Here is a 20,294-nt window from a genome sequence, read left to right as displayed (position 1 = left end):
TTCTCCCGTTTTGTGTTATTTATTCCTTAACTCCTTACCAAATAATTCTTTGGGCATCCTGATAGTTCTTCCAGTAAAACTCCTTCTTCACAAACACATACACCGTGAGGGCGTTTACCGCCAGGTTTCCAAGCACCTCCAGCGTGAGCAGTTTGCTGGATGTCCGGACGTTAGTTTGAATCAGTCTCAGCAAAAGAAACGGAAGAATGAAGTATCGGACTTCGATCAGCTGCTGTAGTGCTACCGAGGCGAGTGTGGCCGCCACCCAAAGCAAGCTGAATCCCACGGTTTGTTCGTGGTTGTTGCTACTCGGCAACAGCATCAGCACCACTAGCACCAACGTGCCGTAGTAGATTGGGATTGGAAGGTATCGGGCGAACCACCAGCGGCCGAAGAAGCGGTTCCAGATGTAGAACGTGTAGTGTCGGTTGTCGGCCAGCATGTACGGGTGGACTATGGTGTTCAGGTGGATGGCAGCGGCGAAGAGGCAGATGCAGAGGGCGGTCATTGCCCACTTCTTACGCATGAATCGAGCTATCCGCTTCAGTGTGGACAGCACGTGGGAGCTGCTGAATGCGGCGAAGAAGAGTGAGAAATAGAAAATCTGAAACAGATTTTATGGGTTAGTTTATGAGAAGTGTGCAATGTGGGCTAGGAGTGAAGACAAATCAGAGATTATTCTATAAACAACAAAAGGATTGATATAGCTATTTTGACAGACTCCCCAAAATTATGAAAAATAATGAAGCCGTCATCGTTAGAATCGTAAACAATGTAGTTTTGATAGTAGGAGAGACGCTTGAAAAGTGGAAATGCTGACGAAGGACTAAATGACTTTTGTTGAAACTTGAAAGATAGATGACTGTCGATGAGTCGATGATCGTCTGAGCCTCAAGGATTACGTCAACTATGCCTACGAAATGGCGGCGAAGGCTGTCAACGCTTTAGCGAGAATCATGCTGAACGTCGAGGGATGAAGAAGCAGTAAGAGGCAACTTTCGAAGAGCATATCAGACTTCATCAAATGTGTGACAAGTACCTAAATAATAGATTGAGTGTACCAGTTATCGCCATAGGGGTTCCCTCTTAGGCCCTAGTGATTATTTAAGATAACTAAAAATTTAACATCATTTCAAGAGGTTTGATGACAAGATGCATTTAAATTATTGCTACTAAATCTTTAATAATAGATCAGCCTGAAAACTTTCTTAATTTCCACGATTTCCTATTCCAAATAGGAAACCACTATGGCGATAACTATTATATTTAAACTTGTAAAGAAAAAAAACGCTAACGTAGAGGGAAGCGGATGACAAATTCCCATTTTTAGCTTGACGTATTTAATGGATGATAATGATTTTTTTCCAGAAGTGTATTTGGAAAATTCTCCAGAAACTCATTATCTAAGGATTCACTGGGAAGTTTTCTTTGGGGAATGCTTTAGAATTTCCTCCAGGGATTTTTAGAGAAATTCCTCTAGGAAAGATTCTTCCACGAATTACGCCAAGGATTATTGTAAAAAATCTTGCATCAATTTTTGTTCAAAAATTTCTCCACGAATTCTTTCAGAAGTGCCTTCTTCTTCTTCTTCTTTATGGCTCTACGTCCCAACTGAGACTTGGCCTGCCTCGCTTCAACTTAGTCTTCTTTGAGCACTTCCACAGTTATTAATTGCTTTCTTTGCCTGCCATTGCATGAAATTGTATATTGTGAGGCAAGGACAATGATACACTATGCCCAGGGAGTCGAGAAGTGCCTCTATATATCAATTCAGAATTTTCTCTTTCGAAATTCCTTTAGAAATTCCTGCGGAGATTTCTATGCAAAATCAGGACTTTTTTACAGATTTTTTTTTTCAGAAAGGCTTACAGGCGATTTTCTAGAGATTTCTCCAGAAATTTCTCCACGTTTTCCAAAACAAAATCCTCACGAAATTCTTGAAACAATCTTGCAGAGATTTTACTGAGAACCGCTTAGAGATCCCTTGAAAAATTAAAAAAAAAACTTACTTCATTCAGAAATTTCTCCAGCAATTTCTTTAGAAATATCTTGCAGAAAATCTTCCAAGCGTTGCTTCACAAATTTCTTTAAGAATTTCTTTAGAAATTTCAAGTATTCCTTCAGAAATCTCTCGACTGGTTCTTTCGGTCAATATTTCTCGTATCCCTTTATGAATTTCTCTCGCAATTTATTAAAACATAAACCTGGCATTTTTTCTGAAATTTTTCAAGGGACAGATTTAGAAACTCCTCTTGTTATTCCTTCAAAAACACTTTTTTTAAAATTCCTCCGAAGTTTTTTTTTTATATGAGATCTTAGATCTTCTAAAGATTCCATAAGAAAATTCTTCAGTGATGCTTCTATAAAATCCTCTAAGCATACGTTTAGAAATTGGAACTCTACCTCAAAATTTCTCATAAATACCTCCCTTTGACTGCTTTAGAAATTCTTCCAACAAATCCTTTCAAAAATTATAATTTCATAAATTTCACCAAAGTTTCGTACATAAATTCTGTCAAGGATTCCATTAAAAAATCTCCAAGAATAGCTTCTAAAGCTCCTCCAAAAACTTCTTCACTTCACCTCCAAAAAAAATTTCCATAAATTTCGTCCAAAAGTGCTCTATGAATTAGATGAAACTCTCCCAATGATTTTTCCAGAAAATCTTTCACGGATTTCAGCGATAATTTATTTCTGGCTTGCAGTCTTGTTAGTTGGCTCATGAATCAATTGTTTTTTTTTGCTTCGTCGTTTCCATCCCGGTTGAATGGTGAACCAACACACTAGACTGCCTGAAAGAAATTACAGCTCTTACTCTTTCAGTCGAAAAATTTGAAAAGGAATATTTCGGATCTACAAATTTCTACGTTGATTTCCCTAAATAATCTTTTGAGAATTTCTCCTCAAATTTCCGCAAGGATTCTTTATGAAAGATTTCAACGGATTCCTAACGGAAACTACTTCATGAATTCGTTTAGGAAATCTTCTAGTGACATAATTCAGAATTTCCTCCAAAAATATGTCCTGGGAATATCAGCATGAATTCCTTTGGAAACTTTTTGTTGATTTTTTTAGGAATATTTTAAAATAATTTTCCGTTTGTTTTACCAGATACTCCTCAAGGGATTCCTTAAGGGGTTATTCCAGGAATTCTTCTTAAAATTTCTCAAGATAATCCTTAAGGAATACCACCAGTGTAGGAGTTTCTTCAAGTATTCCTGAATGAATATCTTCAGAAAATCCTCCATTGGTTTCCTAAAGAATTTTCTTTAGATTCCTTTTGGCATTCCTCCTGAGAATGCTTAAAAAATTCCTCCACGGATTTTTATAGGAGGTCGGCTAGAGATTTCGTCGTAAATTCATTCAGGGATTAATTTAGAGATTCACAGGAAATCACAATTCACAAGTTTGGAGCCAGTACTGTTATGGTAAAATGAGAGCTGGTTACTCAACGTTTCCAAAATTTAGCGCCCCTTTGCAGTTCTTTCCATGTATTTCTACGGAAATGTCTCCTGAAATTCCTCCAGAGATTCTTGAAGGGGTTTCTCAATGAATTTTCTTAGGGTTTTCTTCAGGATTGTTTAAAGAAATTTCTCAAAATATTTATCTCAAAACTTTCCATGGCAATAAGAATGACCAATATGTGTATTTTTTGCGATTTTTTTTTATAGAAAGAAGATTCTTGCAGACTTTTCTAGAAAGATTGCAGCTCGAATTCCTCCGAAAGTTCCTCCAAAACTCTGGATAACATCAAAGCTGCGCCAACGATATTCATTTTTAAACGTAAACTAATGCAATTCATTTCGATTAGCCCTGGAAGTACGTTAGTGAACTGAATCTTTAAATAAGGTCAAATATCCCAAGACAGATATTAAACAAACCTTTTGAAGAACATCAGTTCAGCAGGAAACCATTATATTTTCTGTTACAAATAAATGAAAAATGTAATGAAGTATCTATTTAGAATGCAGTCCTTTCCATATATTTCTCCAGAGATTCTTGGGGTTTCTCGATGTATTTTATTAGGCTGATCTTCAGGATTTTTTTAAAAGAAATTTCTCGAATAACTAATCTTAAAACTTTCCATGAGGAATTTAAAAAAATACATAAATTTCTTCTGGGATTCCTTCAGGTACTCGTAAGGAAATTCCTTCAAGGATTGTTATTGGAGTTTGTGCATGTAATCCCTCATGCATTTCTTCAAATTTTCGAAGAACGCTCCAGGAGTTTTTTTTATTTCTCCAGCAATTCTTCTGCAAATCTCTCAAGAAATTCGTTTGTATGATATTGAAGAATTTCTTCTAATAGAGGAGAACCAGCCGTAGGCCAGAAAACCTCTATAGCAGGGAATCAAAATTCAACCATCGCGCAACAATAATGACAATGTCGCAACCTGTATTTGTTGCGACAAAACAACCCATGCGACATAAGTTTGTCCCAACTTGAAAATAATGGGATTGACATCGTACACCACGAGTTTAGAGATTTTTAAGCCTTGCATTACGATTTTCGAACGGTAACTTCGAGTCGGTAAACACTGCAACTCTGGTGAAGCTCTATCATCAAACAGTTTCGATTTTGGGTTAGTAATAGTTGATTATTCACGAGTTGAAAAGTACGCAACAAATTCAGCTTCCGTTTTGTCTGCAACAAAAAATTTCGAGATCATGTCATTATCTGTCACCAGTAGGGATAAAGACTAATCGTCGCACCTTCTTTGTTGCTTGTTTTGTGCCTATTTTGTCTGACAATTCTCTTCACTGCTCTATAATAAAGAAACAAAAAAAAATCTTCTAAGGTTTTCCCAGGGAGAGCTTAGGATTTATAAAAACCTTTCTTAAGGGTTTCTTTCGGTTTTTTTTCGGTGTTGCAACAGGAGCTTTTCCAAAGATTCTCCCAGTATTGCCTGCAAAAAAAATCTTTTTTTCTTTCTCATGCTACAAAGATTTGTCAAGAAACTCGTAGATTTATAACTGCAAAGGAATATCCGATTCTTCCAAGAATTCCTTCCAGAGTTTTTTTTTTTCAAAAACAATATTTTCTGGAGGTTTTATAGAAAAATCATCCAGAGTTTTTTTTTTGTTTCTGCAGGATTTTCTTCAGGAATGTTGTGTACTAATCCCTTCCAAAATTATGTGAGAAATTTTTGTATTGTTTTGGTAATTCTTCAGAGATATCTCCATTCAGAACTACTCCAGGGATTCCTCAGAAGTGTATTAAAGGATTTCCTCATGAAATCCAACAGTTTCATTACGCCAAAGTCGACCTCAAATGTCAAATTAGGACTTTTTTACCATTTAATTATTTCGAATTTTCTCATTATTCCTTCATTTTTAGAGTTCGAATAGAATACCGTATTTGATCGTATTATACAATGAAAGCGAGATTTCATCTTTAATTTTGGGACCCTATTGTCCCTCGAATTCTATTTTCGTCTACTCCATGTCTATTTCCTTCATCATATACAAAACTGAAAAAAAAGTTTACTACCCAAGTAACCATTAAACCGTAAAAATGGCATTAGGTTGGCTCTATAGCCGAATGCAGAACCTGGCTAACAGAGCTAATTGGTTCTATATCCTCTTATAGAGCTGCTCAAAAGCCACTTTTGGCGAATTATTCGGCTGATATACGGTCAAAATATCGTACCAAGTCTCTGGAGCAAAAGTTGTCAAAGGTGAGACAAAGAAAAAAGAAAAAAATGATTATCTCCTGTTCTTTTCTAACTTCCTTCGCTTCCATTGAAGTTGCTTTTTTGCTACTTCCTGCAGATTATAGCTGTTGTTGAATAAATGCGATTTATTCAGCCGTTGTACAGCAATGCTTGTTGGGCAGTGCTTTAGAGACTAGTTATTGAAAGTATACATATTTTTGCTTCTATCTAATGATGTTTTGGCAAAGTTAAGTAGAAATATCAGTGACTATTTTCCGTCTAATGAGACGGGAATTAACGCATATCCCTTTCGAGACGGAGCTCAAAAAAGTTAAGTTTCCATACAAATGGCTCAACTTTAGCTCTCCAGAACTTTTAAATTTGCCGACAAATGAACAATTCTTGTTCCACATTTGGAAGACCTACTCTTTAACTTTCGATTTCTTGCTTTGACTACCTAGATAAATCGGAAATGAAAATTTTTTTGATCAACTTATTGTGGTAAATTTCACATGTAACGTAAACAAAAGTTTGTTCGCACACATACAAGTATAAGCATTGGCTCAATTATTAAAATATTCCCGGGCACCAAAAATGATGAAATTTTGGATTTCGACTAATTTTTGGACGAAGATTCCGATTATGCAATAATCTGGATACCCCTAAAGAACCCAATTGATGAAAACATCTCCATTTCTGGCGTCTTGACAACCCCCTCGAGGAGCAAAGGCTTCATTGATTTGAGCGAACTAAAGTGGTTTTTACTCTTTTTTAATCATATTCCAACAAATAAGCATTGAAAACTGGAAATTTCAGACTTTATGAAAATGACAACCCTGGTTTCTGCAAGAATTACAAAGATACATAAAAGTACATACCTGAGGTACATGTAGCTTGGCCACGTGAGCAGTTTTATCTCCGATGACAATAGATCCGTTCACAAACAAGAAAATGACGAAACCCACTATATTAACAATGTATCCGAAATAGTTGGGCAATACATGTCTGAGCAGATCAATCATTATTTTAGGTTTCCGGAGCATAGTTTTAATTGTTTGCCATAAATCCTAAAATGAAGCTTATAGTTAGAATCAAATGTTTCCCATTAGATATCACTAACATACCGCGAATCCATAATGGCGCCCCTTTCGTGAGGACCCCTTTCCGCCCGGCTGACACAGATCGATGGCCGTCTTGATGACCTGATTGCCCAGCACCATTCCAACCCACACCACATTGGTCTGCCGCATCAAAATGGCCATGAAGGCGGCAATACCGCCCCAATTGTGCATTCCCTTCAGGCTAAAGTACACCATGGTCAGCACCATCGTAACCGACAGCACGTCCGTGTAGTAGAGATGCGAGAAAAAGTACAAGGGGGGCAGTGTTGCCAGCGACATTGACTCCAGCAGCAGGTATGTGGGGTTGCGATTGGCGAGAACCACCTTGCGAATGATGTAGATCAGGTAGACGTTGGCAATGGAGGCGATCAGCGAGATCATGCGAAGGTGATATATCGAACAGGACTGGAATGGGCCCAGGAATGAGGCCGAGACCAGGTAGAGGCCCGGGAAGGTTGTGATTTTGCTGTCCCACTGAAAGTTTGTAAATTGTTTTGATAAGGCAGAAAGTTAGACATTGATATATCGAAGGAATCTTACTACATCGAATCGTCCGTGGCAGTAGTGTTCACCTTGGCGCAAGTGGAACTCTTCATCGATCACAACCTTCGAGGTGCGATAAATTAAGTTGAACAGGAGAAACGAAACGGCCGAGTATGCGCTAATAAATGCGAAAAATATGAACTGATTTCGCATTTTGGTTGCGAATTTACTTTCAACTCAACAAGCGCAGATCATTGATTAGTTCAGTTAACTGCTAATGCGGCGAATGGGACAAGACAAGCTAGCCAATGTTTTGATGACGGGAAATTTATTTACGTTTTTGCCGGTGACAACACAACAAACTTGATGCGGAATCTAATTGGAAGTTGGATGAAATATTGCTTACAACTTCCAAAAATCTTGTATGCAACCAATGAGTATTTATTTATTAAACAGTTTTAAAGTAACTTTGAAATTAGAAGAATGAAAGTTAATGTAAAGTAAACTAAGCTGTTTAGATTTTTCAGAATAAATATAAAAACTGACGCTTTCTTGGAAAGTGTGTATTTTCATAGAACAGCCCTCTTTGTTTTTCTCTTCGCTCCAATGCGTTCCCAAAAATAAATGGAGTTTTGAACCTTGGTTTGAACTATCTTCGGAATCACTAGTTTTCATTCATCGTGTAGCATTTTGACAGTTGCAAATTTTTGTTGGTAAACACATGAGTTTTGAAGTCAGAATGCTACGCTAGTTTTACAAAGTAGATGCAGTTTTGCTTGTTTTCTGAATGAAAAACATAAAGTTTTAAAGTTAATTTAGGCAAATTGTGTTGTCTACAATGGTAAGTTCATGTTTATCAACGTTTTATGTCATGGATTATGGTTTCGGTGATGTAGTTCAGTGATATCTGGTCAACGATTCGGGACGATCGTTTTATTGATTTGCGATGCAAAATATCGCTGTGTGGATCGGATTTCAAAGCAAGGTACCGTGATTTCGGGTGAAATTGATCACTTTTCACAGTTTTTGGCGTCCAATTATTCAACAGTTTCCGATATTATCAAACCCAATGCTAGAAAATAAGTACGACCATGGATTTCATCAGGCAACGACATTGAAACTTTGTGCAAGCAATTTGATCGGAAAATATGTGATTACTTCCAAAAAATCACTTTTCTGTACGTTAAGGACAAGGTATTTGGAGTACATAGCTCAAAATTTCTTGAGCACCGTTTTTTAGAACCGTTGAACGGATTTGGATGAAAATGCATCACGCTAATTGTTCAGTGGTTGTCAACAGCGTGATGCATTTTAATCCAAATCCGTTCAACGGTTTCAAAAAACGGTGCTCTAGAAATTTTGAGCAATGTACTCCAAATACCTTGTCCTTAATGCACATTTTGATTATCGGATTTTGCCACTTCTTTAGAGCTCTAAAGTAATCGTTAAACCTGATTTAGTAATCAAAATGTGCATTAACACTCAAGCAAAAAAGTGTTTTTTTTTCGTGAATATTGGTTCGAATGTTCGTTACATGTGCGATACTTCGATGGATTGATTCATTGATTTGTCTTTATTAAAGAGACTTTCATCCCTTGGCTGACTACGATGGAATGAAAGTTTGAAGATGTCTGTCACAGTTGCTAAACACATCGAATGGTAAATTTTTTTAAATTTAATACAGAAATAGTTATGCAATCAATTATCTACAAATTTTAAAACTCATTTGAGACGAAACCTACAAACCATGTAAGAAACACTAGACTAAACACAATTCTAGGCTTATTAAACATTTGTACAAAACAGTTTTCCCCTGAAAAAAATCCACATCCAATAGCCGAAACGTCGGGTAAAATAAATTAGTAACGTCTTATAAATTGTATGACTGAGATAGCCGCAAATAAGAGTCAATACCAGTCGTAACTACCATCGAGGTCTTTAGATAATCTTCTTTGGATTGCTTCTGAAATTCCTCCATGAATGCCATAAGAAATTCTGGCAAGCATACTTCAGAATTTCATCCTTTTGGGACTTCTTCAGACATTTCTCTAGATAATAATGTAGAAACTTCACCAGGGATGCGTTGAGAAAAGTCTACAGAGATTCCTTGCATTTTTTTTTTTTCTGTTTTTCATAAATCTACCAAAACTTGCATCACTTAAAAAAAATCCTCCATGATTTTTTTTTTCAGAAATTCCTCCAGGGATTTTATTTCAGAATTTTCATCAGGAATGCCAATCTTTCAGAGATTATATCAGAAGCTCTGCCAGTGGGTTTTAAGAATTTCTCCAAGGAATCCGCATAGGAGATTCTTTACAAATTCGTTCAATAATATTCTGCAATGACTTGGTAATTTTCTTCAGAGAATGCTTTAGAAACCCTTTAAGGTTTCTTCAGGAATTTCTCAGGCTTTTTTTTCAGAAAATTTTGAATGGATTGTTTCAGAAATTACTCCAGGAATTCATTTCGAAAAACCTTTAGGAATTGTTACTCAATTTTGGGAATTTCCTAAAATACCTTCCATGGTTTATTTAATTGTTCCATGGATTCGTGTTAAAAGTTTTATATGGATTCCTTCAGAAACTGTTTGAGAGTTATTTTTTTTCAAGAATTTCTTCCAAAAGGAGAAGGTTCTCAAGATTCATTAAGATATTTATCAAAGTATTCCATCAGAAACCTTCCATGGATTACTTAGGAATGTTTTGCAAATTGTCTTTCAGCAAATGTTCCAGAGATTTCCTCGGAAATTCCTACAAAATCTTTCAGGGATCTTTCAGAAAATCTTCTCGAATCTTCCTTCAAAAAAATCTTTGAAAAAGTCCTCCAGATCTTCGTTAAGACATTTTCAACTGATTTCTTCAGAAGTTTATTCGCGGAGATGAACCAGCCCCTGGCTAAAAATCTCGATGAAAGAGATTATAATGATAATAGAGGTTTATCCAGGGTTCAACCAGCGATTCATTATTTTTTTTTAAGAAATTCTTCAAGAGACTGCTGTATTTAGACATTGTTTTTCAAATACTTTTAGGAAATCTTGCATAGATTCCTTTAAACCAAAACTCCAGGGAAGCCATAAGAAATTTATCTAGGGTTTCCATGAAAAATTTCCGCAAGAACTCCTTCGACAATTTTTCTATGTATTGTTTCCGAAATAGTGGCATGGATTTCTTAAGAAAATCCTCCAGAGTTTTTTGAGAACATCTTCCACGGTTCCCTTATGATTCCGTTAAAAGTCCGCTAGAGGTTCGCTCTGAAAGTATTTCAAAAATTTCTCTAAATGTTATTTCAATGTAAACTAAAAAAAAAAGAAATCCTTCAAACATTTACCAAGGAAAATTCTTCAAGAATTTCTTGCAAAGATTTTTGAGGAATTTTCCCAAAAAAAATTGTCAAGATTTATAACAGGTCTTCTTGCATGGGTCTCAACAGATATTCTTCTCAAGATTTTGCTAGAATTTCTTTGTAGGATTTTCTCCTGAATTCTTCCAAGGGTTCATCTTTCAGAAATTTATACGAGGATTCCTATCAAGAATTCTTCTAAGGTTATCTTTTGGAAAAACCTGTGATGCTTTATTTTTTTGGAATTCTCCCAAGTCTTTGAAGGTTTTCTTAAGGGATCCTTGGATCAATTTGTGGTAAGTGTTTGGATGGATTTCTGGATAAATTCTGGGAGGAATTCCCCGAGAAATTTCTTCCGAAAACTCTTGAGGAATTCCTAGAAAAAATCTTGGATAAATTTCTGAAGGAATTCTGGGAGGAATCACTAGAAAAATTTCTGGAGAATTTTCCTGAGGAATTCCAAGAGGAAGTCTTAGAGAAATTTGTGAAGTTAACTGGGGAGAAATTCTTAGAGAAATCCCTGAAGGAATACCTGGAAAAATCTCTAGAGAGAATCCCGGAGGAACGCCAGGAGGAACTTCTGAACAAATTCAGCAGCAATTCATGGAGAAATTTCTGAATGATTTTTTGAAGCAGTCCCTGGAAGAATTCCTGGAGAAATCTCCAGAGAAAATCTCTTGAGAACTTCCCGGAGGATTTCCTGGAAGAATCCCTGGCGTAATTTCTGGAGAGTTTCCTGGAGGAATCTGTGTTTAAATCCCTGGAGAAATTCATGGAGACATCCCTGGAGGAATCCCCGAAGCAATTTTTGGAGAATTTCCTGGAGGATTCTCTGAAGAAATCCCTAGAGGATTTCCTGCAGAAATTTCTGGAGGGATTGCTGACATAATTTCTGAAGGGTGTTCAGGAGCGATTCCTGGAGAAGTTTTTGGAAGAATTCCTGAAGAAATTTCTGTGAGAATTGACAGTGGAATCCCTGAAGGAATTCCCGGAGGAATCTCTAGAGAAATTCTTGGAAGAATTACTAGATGAATTTCTGGTGAAATCTTTAGAGGAATTCTGGAAGATTTCTATTTCTGTTAAAAATCCCTCGAGAAGTTCCTGGAGAAATTTTAGAGGAATATCTGGAGGAATTTCTGGAGAAATGCTCGAAGGAATTCCTGAAGAAATCGCTGAGGGAATCCTTGTGGAAATGTGTGGAGAAGCCTCTAAAGGAATGAACTCTGGAAGAAATTTGTGATAAAATCGTTTGAGAAATTCATGCATAATTTCTAGAGGCATTCCTGGAGAAATCCATGAAGAATCCCTAAAGAAGTTCCTGGAGGAAATTTTAGCGGAATTCTGGTGGTATTCCCGGAGGAATCCCTGCAGCAATTTCTGAAGGAAAATCTGTAAAAATTCCTTCAGGAGTCCCAGGAGAAATACCAGAAGGTATTCCTAGAGAAAAGTCTAGAACAATTTCTGAAAGAATCTCTGAAGGATTTCCTGGAGCAATTCCTGGATGAATTGCTGACATAATTCATGAAGAAATTCCTTAATTAATTATTGATGAAATTCCTGAAGGAATCCCCTACAAAAAACCGGTTTTAATTTCTGGAGGAATGCCTTGAGGAAACTGTTGAATTTCCTGCATGAATAATTGGAGGAACCTCAGGAAAAATTGCTGAAACAATCTCAGAAGAAACTCCTGGAAGAACTACTGGGGAATTACTTGAGGAATTCCTGTAGAAGTCACTGAAGCAATCCCTGTAGGAATATCTGCAAGAAATCCAGGAGGATTCGATGACATAATTCCTGGAGAAATCTCTTTGTAAGAATCAAAGGAGGAATCCCTGGAAGGATGCATCGATTAATTCCTGGAAGTATGCCTAGGAGAATTCCTGGTGGAATTCTCGGAAGAATCCGTAAAGCAAATCTTGGAGGAATCTCTAGAGGAATGTCTGGAGGAAGTCCTGAAAAAATGCACGAAGAAAACCTTGGAGGATTTTTTGGAGAAATCGCTGAAAAAAATATCCTGTAAGAATTCTTGAAGGAATCCCTGTAGGATATCCTAGAGAAATGCCAGAGCAACTCCTGGAGAAATCCCATTAGACCATCAAAGAAATCTCTAGAGAAATTCCTAGAAGAATTTCTGGCGAAATATTTAGAGGAATCTGTAGATGAATTCCTGGACGATTTTTTACGGCAATCCCTGCAGGAATTCTCACATGAATCCCTGGATTATTCCTGGAGGTATTTCTGAAGAAATTTCTTGAGGAATCTCCAAACGAATTTGTAGAGGAATACCAGGAATAATTGCAGATCGTATTCTTGGAGAAGAATTCGAGGTGGAATCCCTGTTACAGTTCCTGGGAAAATCTCTAGCGGAATTCCCGAAGAAACTCTAGAAGGAATCCCGGAAGCAATTTCAAGAGGAATACCTGCAACGATTCCCAGAGGAATTCCTGGAAGCATCCCAGGATGAATTTCTAAAGAACTCGCAGATAGAATTCTTGGATAAATCTTGAAAGAATCCCTGCAGGAGTTCCTGGAGAAACCCCAGAAGAATCTCGGAAGAAATTTCAAGAGGTTTTCCTACTACTTACTTACTTATCACATTTTATTGTATCGACAATGTTTGCGCCAATAGTGATCCGATTTTGATGAAATTTCTACACATTAGCATTAACTACACATAACATGCTATTGCTGGTTAAAATCTGCTATTTTTGTGAACGCAATCAAAAGTTATACATTATTTTGAGTGTCTCATTTTTTTCGGGTAAAGTCTTTTGTAAGTAGAACTCGCCGATAGAATTCTTGGAGAAATCTTGAAGGAATCCCTGCAGGAGTTCCTGGAGAAACCCCAGAAGAATCTCGGAAGCAATTTCTAGAGGCTTTCCTAAGGGAATCCCTAAACAGTCCCTGGAGGAAGTACTGGATAAATTCCAGGAGGAGTTATTGACATAATTCCAGGAGGAACACCTGAAGAAATTCTAAAAAGAGTTCCTGGAGGAATCCTGGAAAAATAATCCCTGGAGTTGTTTCTGAAGGAATCAAAGAAGAAATTTCCGGGGCAATCTCTGGAGGAATTCTTGGAGAAATCCTGAAGGAAAACTAAGAAGAATTCGTGGCGGAAATCCTTGAGGAATCCTTGTGGCAGTTCCTGAAGGAATCCCTGCGGGAAATCCTGAAGAAACCGCAGAAGGAATCCCGGATGCAATACCAAGGGGAATTCCTAAGAGAATCGCTAAACATTTCCTGGAGGAAGTACTGCATTATTTTCTGGAGGAGTTCCTGAAAGAATTCCAAGAGGAATTCCTGAAGGAATTCTAAAAAGCGTTTCTGGCACAATCCACGGAAAATTTTTTAAAATAATTCCTGAGTTGTTCCTGAAAGGAACAAAGAAGAAATTCCCGGGTGAATCTCTGGAGGAATTCTTGGAGGAAAACCTGGAAGAATTCCCGAAGAAATCTCATGAGGAATCCCGGAAGCAATCCCATGGGGAATTCCTTAGGAAATCACAGGAAGACTTTCTTAACAAATTCCTGAGAGGATTTCTGTAAGAATATGAAGGAATCCATATCTGCAATAATTTCTGCGCGAATTATTGTTGGAATTTTTGGATGGAGTCCCTAAAGAATGTTTTGTACAATATTTTGAAGAATACCTGGATAAATTTTATATAATCTCTGGCAAAATTTTCTGAAAGGGTTCTGGAAGATATTCCTGCTGAAATGCTTCGATTTATTCCAGATTGAATTATTCAAGCAATCTTTAGGGGAATTCTTGTAGGAATATATGTAGAAATCCCTGCAGAAGTCTCTGAAGGAACACTCGTAGAAATAGCTAAAAGGATCTCTGTTGTTGTTGGATCCTCTGGGAATCCCTGGAGAAATTCCTGAAAGAATCCTCAAAAAAGTATTGGAACAATCACTAAAGGAACCTTTAAAGACATCCCAGGAGGAATCCCCGGAGGAATGTCTGGTGAAACCTCTAGAAGAATTCTTGAAAAAAATCTTGAGTAATCCATGATGGAATCACTGAAGGAAGCTATGGAAATATCCACGGAGGAATTCGTCGATGCATTCTTGCAGAAATATCTGTAAAAAAAATCTGAAGAATTCGTGGGAGGGCTTCCTGAAGCATATCCATGATAAGATTGAAGTGATTTTTTTGGAGAAAAATTTGGCGAAATTTCTTGTAATTTTGAAGTAAAAAGTTTCAATATCATTTTACAAATTTATAACAATATCATCCTAACCTTCGCGACCCACCAAAAATCAGCCCGTTCTAATATCGTTGCCATATCGATATCGAGGATATTTCTGGAAGAACTTTAGAAATTCCAGTAGCTTTATGGAGAACTTCCAAAAGAACTTTTAGGAGGGCTATCTCAACTCTTCTGGACGAATTTTTGGGGGAGCTTCTGGAAGAGGCCTCATTGAAACTATTGTAAAAAATTCCACTAGAATTTGCAGGAAAATCTCGGAAATTTTATTTGAAGAATTTCGTGGATCTCTTCTGGAAGAGTTTCCGGAGGACGTTCTGGAAAGAGTTTCCGCATGCACATCTTCAGCTCGCATGCATTGATTCAGCTCTGGAAGACATACACTAAAACCTCGTTTTATGCATGTTGTTTTTATGCACTTTAAATTAATGCATTATTTTTATACCCTGCACAAAAAGCGGGAAAGCTAGCCAGAGCCAACATTGTGCAACTATTGCAACGGTGGCCAGAGGTGTTAACATGGGAGAGCATGGGAGATTGCATTGGCGTTTCAGGTGCGTTACTGGGAGTTTCCGAAGGTCTCGTGTGTGTTCCATGGGTCCGAGTCGGTCTTAGGGGGTTTCGGATGTATTTCAGGAAGTTTCTGAGCATTTTCGACGGGATTAAGCGGCGTTACGGTAGCGTTACAGAGAAGATTTCGGAGATCTTAGAGCGTCTCAAGTGCGTTGCATGGGATCCAAGGGGGGATCTTAAGGGCATTTCAAGAAGATTCAGAGCATTTTCGGCGGAGAGGCGTTACTGAAGCTTTACGGAGGAGTTTTTTTTGGGTTTTGGAGCCTCTCATGTGCGTTTTACAGGGTTCGAGGGGGTTTATGAAGGATTTTAGAAGCATTTCAGGAACTTTCAGAGCATTTTCGGCGGGATTCAGAGGCGTTACGGAAGCGTTACGGAGGAGTTTTTGGGGGTTTCGGAGCCTCTCAGGTGCGTTACATGGAGTTCGAGGGATTTTAAGGGCGATTTTGAAGGCATTTTAGGTAGTTTTAGAAGATTTTTAAAGACCCCATCACAATATCTTTTGAAACACACCTGAAATACCCTTTGATTTAGAGGTGTTTATAAAACCCCCTGACCTAAAATGCCTTGAAATGCCCATGAAATCATCATAATCAATTTGAAATACCTCTGAAACCTCTTTGGACGCCTTTAATATGGTCCAGAAGCCCCCTGAAATGCACCTGAACATTTTTGAAACGCTTCTAAAATACTATCAAATGCCCCTTAAAGCTCTAAGAACGCCCTTGAAATGTTACTGAATCACCCTGACAATCTGCAACACCTTGAAATGCCCCTCAAACTTCTTGCAACGCCCTTTGAAGGCTTCTGAGTTCCCTTGTATTGCCCTTAAAGCTCCTTGAAATGTCCCTGAAACCCCCTCAATATTATTGAAATTGTCGTGAATTCCCCGTAGTCCCATCAAAACGCCGACAAATCTTAACAGAACGCCCCTAAAAGGCTCCTAAAATCTCCAGAAAAACCCCTTGAAACACCCCTGAAGCCTCATGGAACCCCTTTTTTTGGACTCTACGGGAACTTCCTGGAAACCCCTTTTGCCCCATTTCTAATACACAGGGCAAGACCTGTTCTGGCGAACTAGATTCCCTCATTAAATCCCAAACATAATTTATGCATAAATTTCCCTCTTTTAAATTTTGCACATTTTTAATTTATTCTGTTCCAGGCATGTGCATAAAAAGAGCTTCCAGTGTATCTGGAAAATTTATTGGAGCAACTCTTGGAGGAATTTCCAGAAGAAATACAGGAGGAATGCCTGGTAAAATTTCTGCCAGAATATCTGAATGAATTACTGGATGAACTCCTGGAATAATTTTCAGGGATTTTTAAGAAGAATTTGCAAAACAACTTCTGGAATAATTATTCAAAAGAACGGGCTTGATGGTCTACAGCATCTGATTCGTATGCCGAAAGTCCTGGGTTCAATCCCCATCGCTTGAACTAAAAATGGTTGAAACCCCGTTTCTCTTCCTTTCAACTTTCACAGCACAGTGTCAATATATCAGAAAACGCCTACGAGTTATGCAATCAAGTGAACTTACGCTTGGCATCCACGCACCAATGTGTGAACCCTCTGTCAACCACATCCCACCAACACTCCGACATCCGTATGAATGTGTGCAGACGCAGAGGTAAATTCGGTCTGATGTGTTTACAACTGATTGCAATCATCACTTCCCTACATTAGCCTGGAATCTAACGTAACAGGCACCATTGTTGCTTAAAAAAGGAAGCTCGCCAACGCTCACACACTGAAGACGCCTGCTAGTCCCCGGAAGCTATCTCATTGAATCCTTGTGTGAGTGTAGCTGGTCTGGCGATACTGGAAATATTTTCAAAAAGAATGAACTTCCAAAAGTTTTTAAAGAATTTCTGAAAGTGTTATAACAATTCCTGGGGGCACATTTGGATTGATTTTCTTATGAAAAAATTCTTTTACTTATGATTTATGAACGACCTATGACACTGTGTTGCTGCAATAATGCGAGTAGGGGGATTAGGGGCATCATAGACACCCTAAGCAAATGAGTATGTTAGGCCTGTATAACAGACAAAAACTTAACATATTATCAGTTTGCTTACAACTTTAACTTGTTTCATACGTATTTCAATCATTTACAGCAAGTAGAATGGCATTATTGTGAAGAAATAATGAATTGTAAACTGCGTTTTTTGAGACTGGCAGGAAAGGTACGGGGCGAAATGGACACCCATCGGAGTATAATGGACACCTCTCTATTTTATGCTGTATCTTTGATAATATGACCATTAAGTAATTTGCCTACGGAGATCATTACCACATATATAATACTCCATCTTAGACGAGTTTACATAACATCAAAATTAATTAAATAGATTTTAGGCTAAAATAATCGGATTGATTTTTTCCAAACTCTCTAAAACGCCTAACAGTATGCAATGCACGAACATCCATTCATAATTGCCAGTGTTCATTTCGCCCCGAATCGACTACAACATTGAATTTGCTGTTTTGAGTAAATTCTGATAAAAAATGAAATAATTCATCCACTGCTAAATCTGCGCATACATGTAGATAAGGTAACAATTCACTGGTTTTTATGGTGGACACACTCAAACACTCGTAATATACCGCATTTAGTTCACTACTGGACTGCGAACTGCGACTTTATAAGTGCGAAAACGTAAATAAAAGTGCGCGATTGCATCTAATCAGGTTGATGTCTTCGGCGCACTATTTCTTCAATCTATGGAGAACAAGTGCTCTGAAGACACCGAGTTGATTTGATGCAATCGCGCACTTTTATTAGCGTTTTCGCACTCGTGAAAACTAGTGCGATAGTCCAGTGGTGAACTAAATGCGCTATACCTTATTTGCTGCTGCTTTGAAGTTATAAGAAATCCACCATATGAAAAACATACTTAAATTTCAATGATATTTTGGTTATTTTGAAGGAATATAAATGGTACTTTTGCAAAATAGAACAATGACTTGTTCCTTTACACTTATGCATTAAAAGTTTTACATAGAAGTTAACGGTTTCGGCAAAAACAGGGGTGTCCATTTCGCCCCGGGTGGCCCTTATGCCCCTAATCCCCCTATAAAGACAATCACGTTCAGCTGTAGCTTACCTATTCTTATCTAAATTATTCCGCCCATATAGGAACACTTTTGGGAAAAACTTTCCAAAGAGGTCGGCCCTATTTCCACCACAGTCCAGATGGCTCTCGAGCAAACCAAATTCATCCACTCGGGGCTTGTCTACTTGGACAACACAACGATCGACTACATCGAATCGGACATTCGTCGGTTGCCAAAGTTGCTGAACAAATCCGATGCGGAAGTTGCCGACATGCTGGGTGGCTATCAGGGAAGTATTCAGGATTTTCACTTCACGGCCGGTGAACGATGTGTGCTGAAGATGATTGCCGCCAAGGTTAAGGAGCTTGGATTTCAGCATTTTGTCCAGGAGCCGGAGGGTGAAGAATCGTACGATGAAAGTAGTAATTTGGAAATTCCGGTGCCCACGGAGAAAATTTATAGCGTCCCGGAGTTGGTTCCGAATGCGGATGAAATCGTTGATGAAGTTAAGAACAAAATATTCAACTATTATGACTTCAGGTAATACGAAGCAGAACACGCGTTCCGGAGCATACCTCATATTTTCTGTCATTTCAGACGAGAAAACCATGAACTAGAAAAACCGTTTTTTGACAGACTTCAACTGATCCAGGTGGAGATCAGACGCGACTATTTAGGAGATATGGCTCGGGTGGTTTGTCCGTTCTGCGACCAGGGGTGTCCTACAGCGGTAATCATTCGGCGGGATAAGCCGGGCACGTGGAAGGTTTCCAACTTTTCAGGACACGTCAAAGCCAGACACGATGATATGGAGTTTCCGGGTAAGCAGAATATAAAAGTGCGGAGATGTCGCCGGCGATCGGAAAAACGAAATGAATTTACGGACGAGATGATGATGTATTCGATCGAAGAATCTGACGTTAAGATTGAAATGTAAGGTAGTATTGCTCGAATTATGTGTGACTGATCGTTTATTTATTTGTATTGTACTTTTGAGACCATTCCAAAGTATGGAAGCGTGTGATATGATTTGGATTTCTCAAAATAAATGCCATCTCTTTTACCATTTCTAGCTGTATATTAGTTGTAAAATATCACAGGCCTTTTCGATGTACAGCGTTCATATTTCCATATCCTACCCATTTTCCTAGCACTCCGATGTACGTACAGTATGTTACGCTACGCACGCCAATCGGCAACCTGCGAACAATCGCTTTGAACCATTGACAAACAGTTATTTCAAGACCAATCATTGAAAAGGCCTGATAAACATTGCTGAACAAACACGTTTTTGTCGACTTAGGGCCTTCTGAGATCCACCCACGCATTTAACCACCATTTACAGAAAGACTGCTGTTAGTGGTTGATAGGTGTGTGGGTGGAGTTAAAAAAAAATTCTAAATCAACAGAAACAAGTTTGTTTAAAAAATGTTGATGCGGCCTTTTCAATTATTGTTCTTGATTTCCTAAACACTCCGACATCCACGTGGACTTGCTAAGACTTCGTAAATCAAAGATGGCGGCCAAGCACGACCATGGTGAATCCATGGCAACTACGGCAGCAGCAGAGCTCGTAAAGCTGAAGGTGCCGAAGTCTACTCAGATCGAGGCCTTCGCATTTTTGGGTATCTCGCAGGGTACACCAGACGTGATTGTTTATGAAAAGCAATCGCAGAAGCGTGTGAGACAGCCGTAGGCGGCGCTAGATTGTTAACCCCGAAAGTGAAAGGCAGTCAGTGATTCCATCGAGTCGGGCATCTGGAAGCCGGAAAGGGTGTACCTGCAAAGACCGGTCCGTCCCGTGTTGAAAGAAGCAGGGGGTTGTGACAGTAGGTTCTCAGCAACCACAGTCCA

General features: G+C 38.3%; 3 protein-coding genes across 3 annotated transcripts in view; 2 read left to right on the top strand and 1 right to left on the bottom strand.

The window, feature by feature from the left end:
* The window catches only part of LOC109422664 (cytochrome P450 4d1-like), a 505,971-nt gene that overhangs the window by 139,313 nt on the left and 346,364 nt on the right, over nt 1-20,294 (top strand). The window lies entirely within an intron of this gene.
* On the bottom strand, nt 4-7,619 carry LOC115260171 (putative Dol-P-Glc:Glc(2)Man(9)GlcNAc(2)-PP-Dol alpha-1,2-glucosyltransferase). The gene is made up of 4 exons (XM_029861079.2): nt 7,315-7,619; nt 6,778-7,248; nt 6,532-6,720; nt 4-604 (listed from the first exon to the last, which is right to left on the bottom strand). Exons 1-4 carry the CDS (start codon nt 7,468-7,470, stop codon nt 35-37), a joined length of 1,386 nt encoding a protein of 461 aa, XP_029716939.2. The 5' UTR covers nt 7,471-7,619; the 3' UTR covers nt 4-34.
* LOC109401138 (uncharacterized) lies at nt 7,785-19,508 on the top strand. Its single transcript, XM_019673616.3, has 3 exons — nt 7,785-8,098; nt 18,523-18,980; nt 19,038-19,508. The coding sequence occupies exons 1-3, from the start codon at nt 8,096-8,098 to the stop codon at nt 19,375-19,377; spliced, it is 801 nt and encodes a 266-aa protein (XP_019529161.2). The 5' UTR covers nt 7,785-8,095; the 3' UTR covers nt 19,378-19,508.

This window comes from Aedes albopictus, chromosome 3, assembly GCF_035046485.1.
Source record: "Aedes albopictus strain Foshan chromosome 3, AalbF5, whole genome shotgun sequence".
In the NCBI taxonomy this organism is placed as follows: domain Eukaryota; kingdom Metazoa; phylum Arthropoda; class Insecta; order Diptera; family Culicidae; genus Aedes; species Aedes albopictus.
Note: the sequence above shows the minus strand (reverse complement) of the source record. Positions and strands in the feature narration are given on the sequence as shown.

Excerpts from the sequence above, each read along its gene's own strand:
- LOC115260171 (XM_029861079.2), bottom strand. The coding sequence starts at position 7,470 with ATGCGAAATCAGTTCATATTTTTCGCATTTATTAGCGCATACTCGGCC. Across the intron at positions 7,249-7,314 it reads GCCACGGACGATTCGATGTA|TGGGACAGCAAAATCACAAC; the intron begins GTAAGATTCCTT and ends ACAAACTTTCAG. Across the intron at positions 605-6,531 it reads CCAAGCTACATGTACCTCAG|ATTTTCTATTTCTCACTCTT; the intron begins GTATGTACTTTT and ends AATCTGTTTCAG.
- LOC109401138 (XM_019673616.3), top strand. Across the intron at positions 18,981-19,037 it reads TTCAACTATTATGACTTCAG|ACGAGAAAACCATGAACTAG; the intron begins GTAATACGAAGC and ends CTGTCATTTCAG.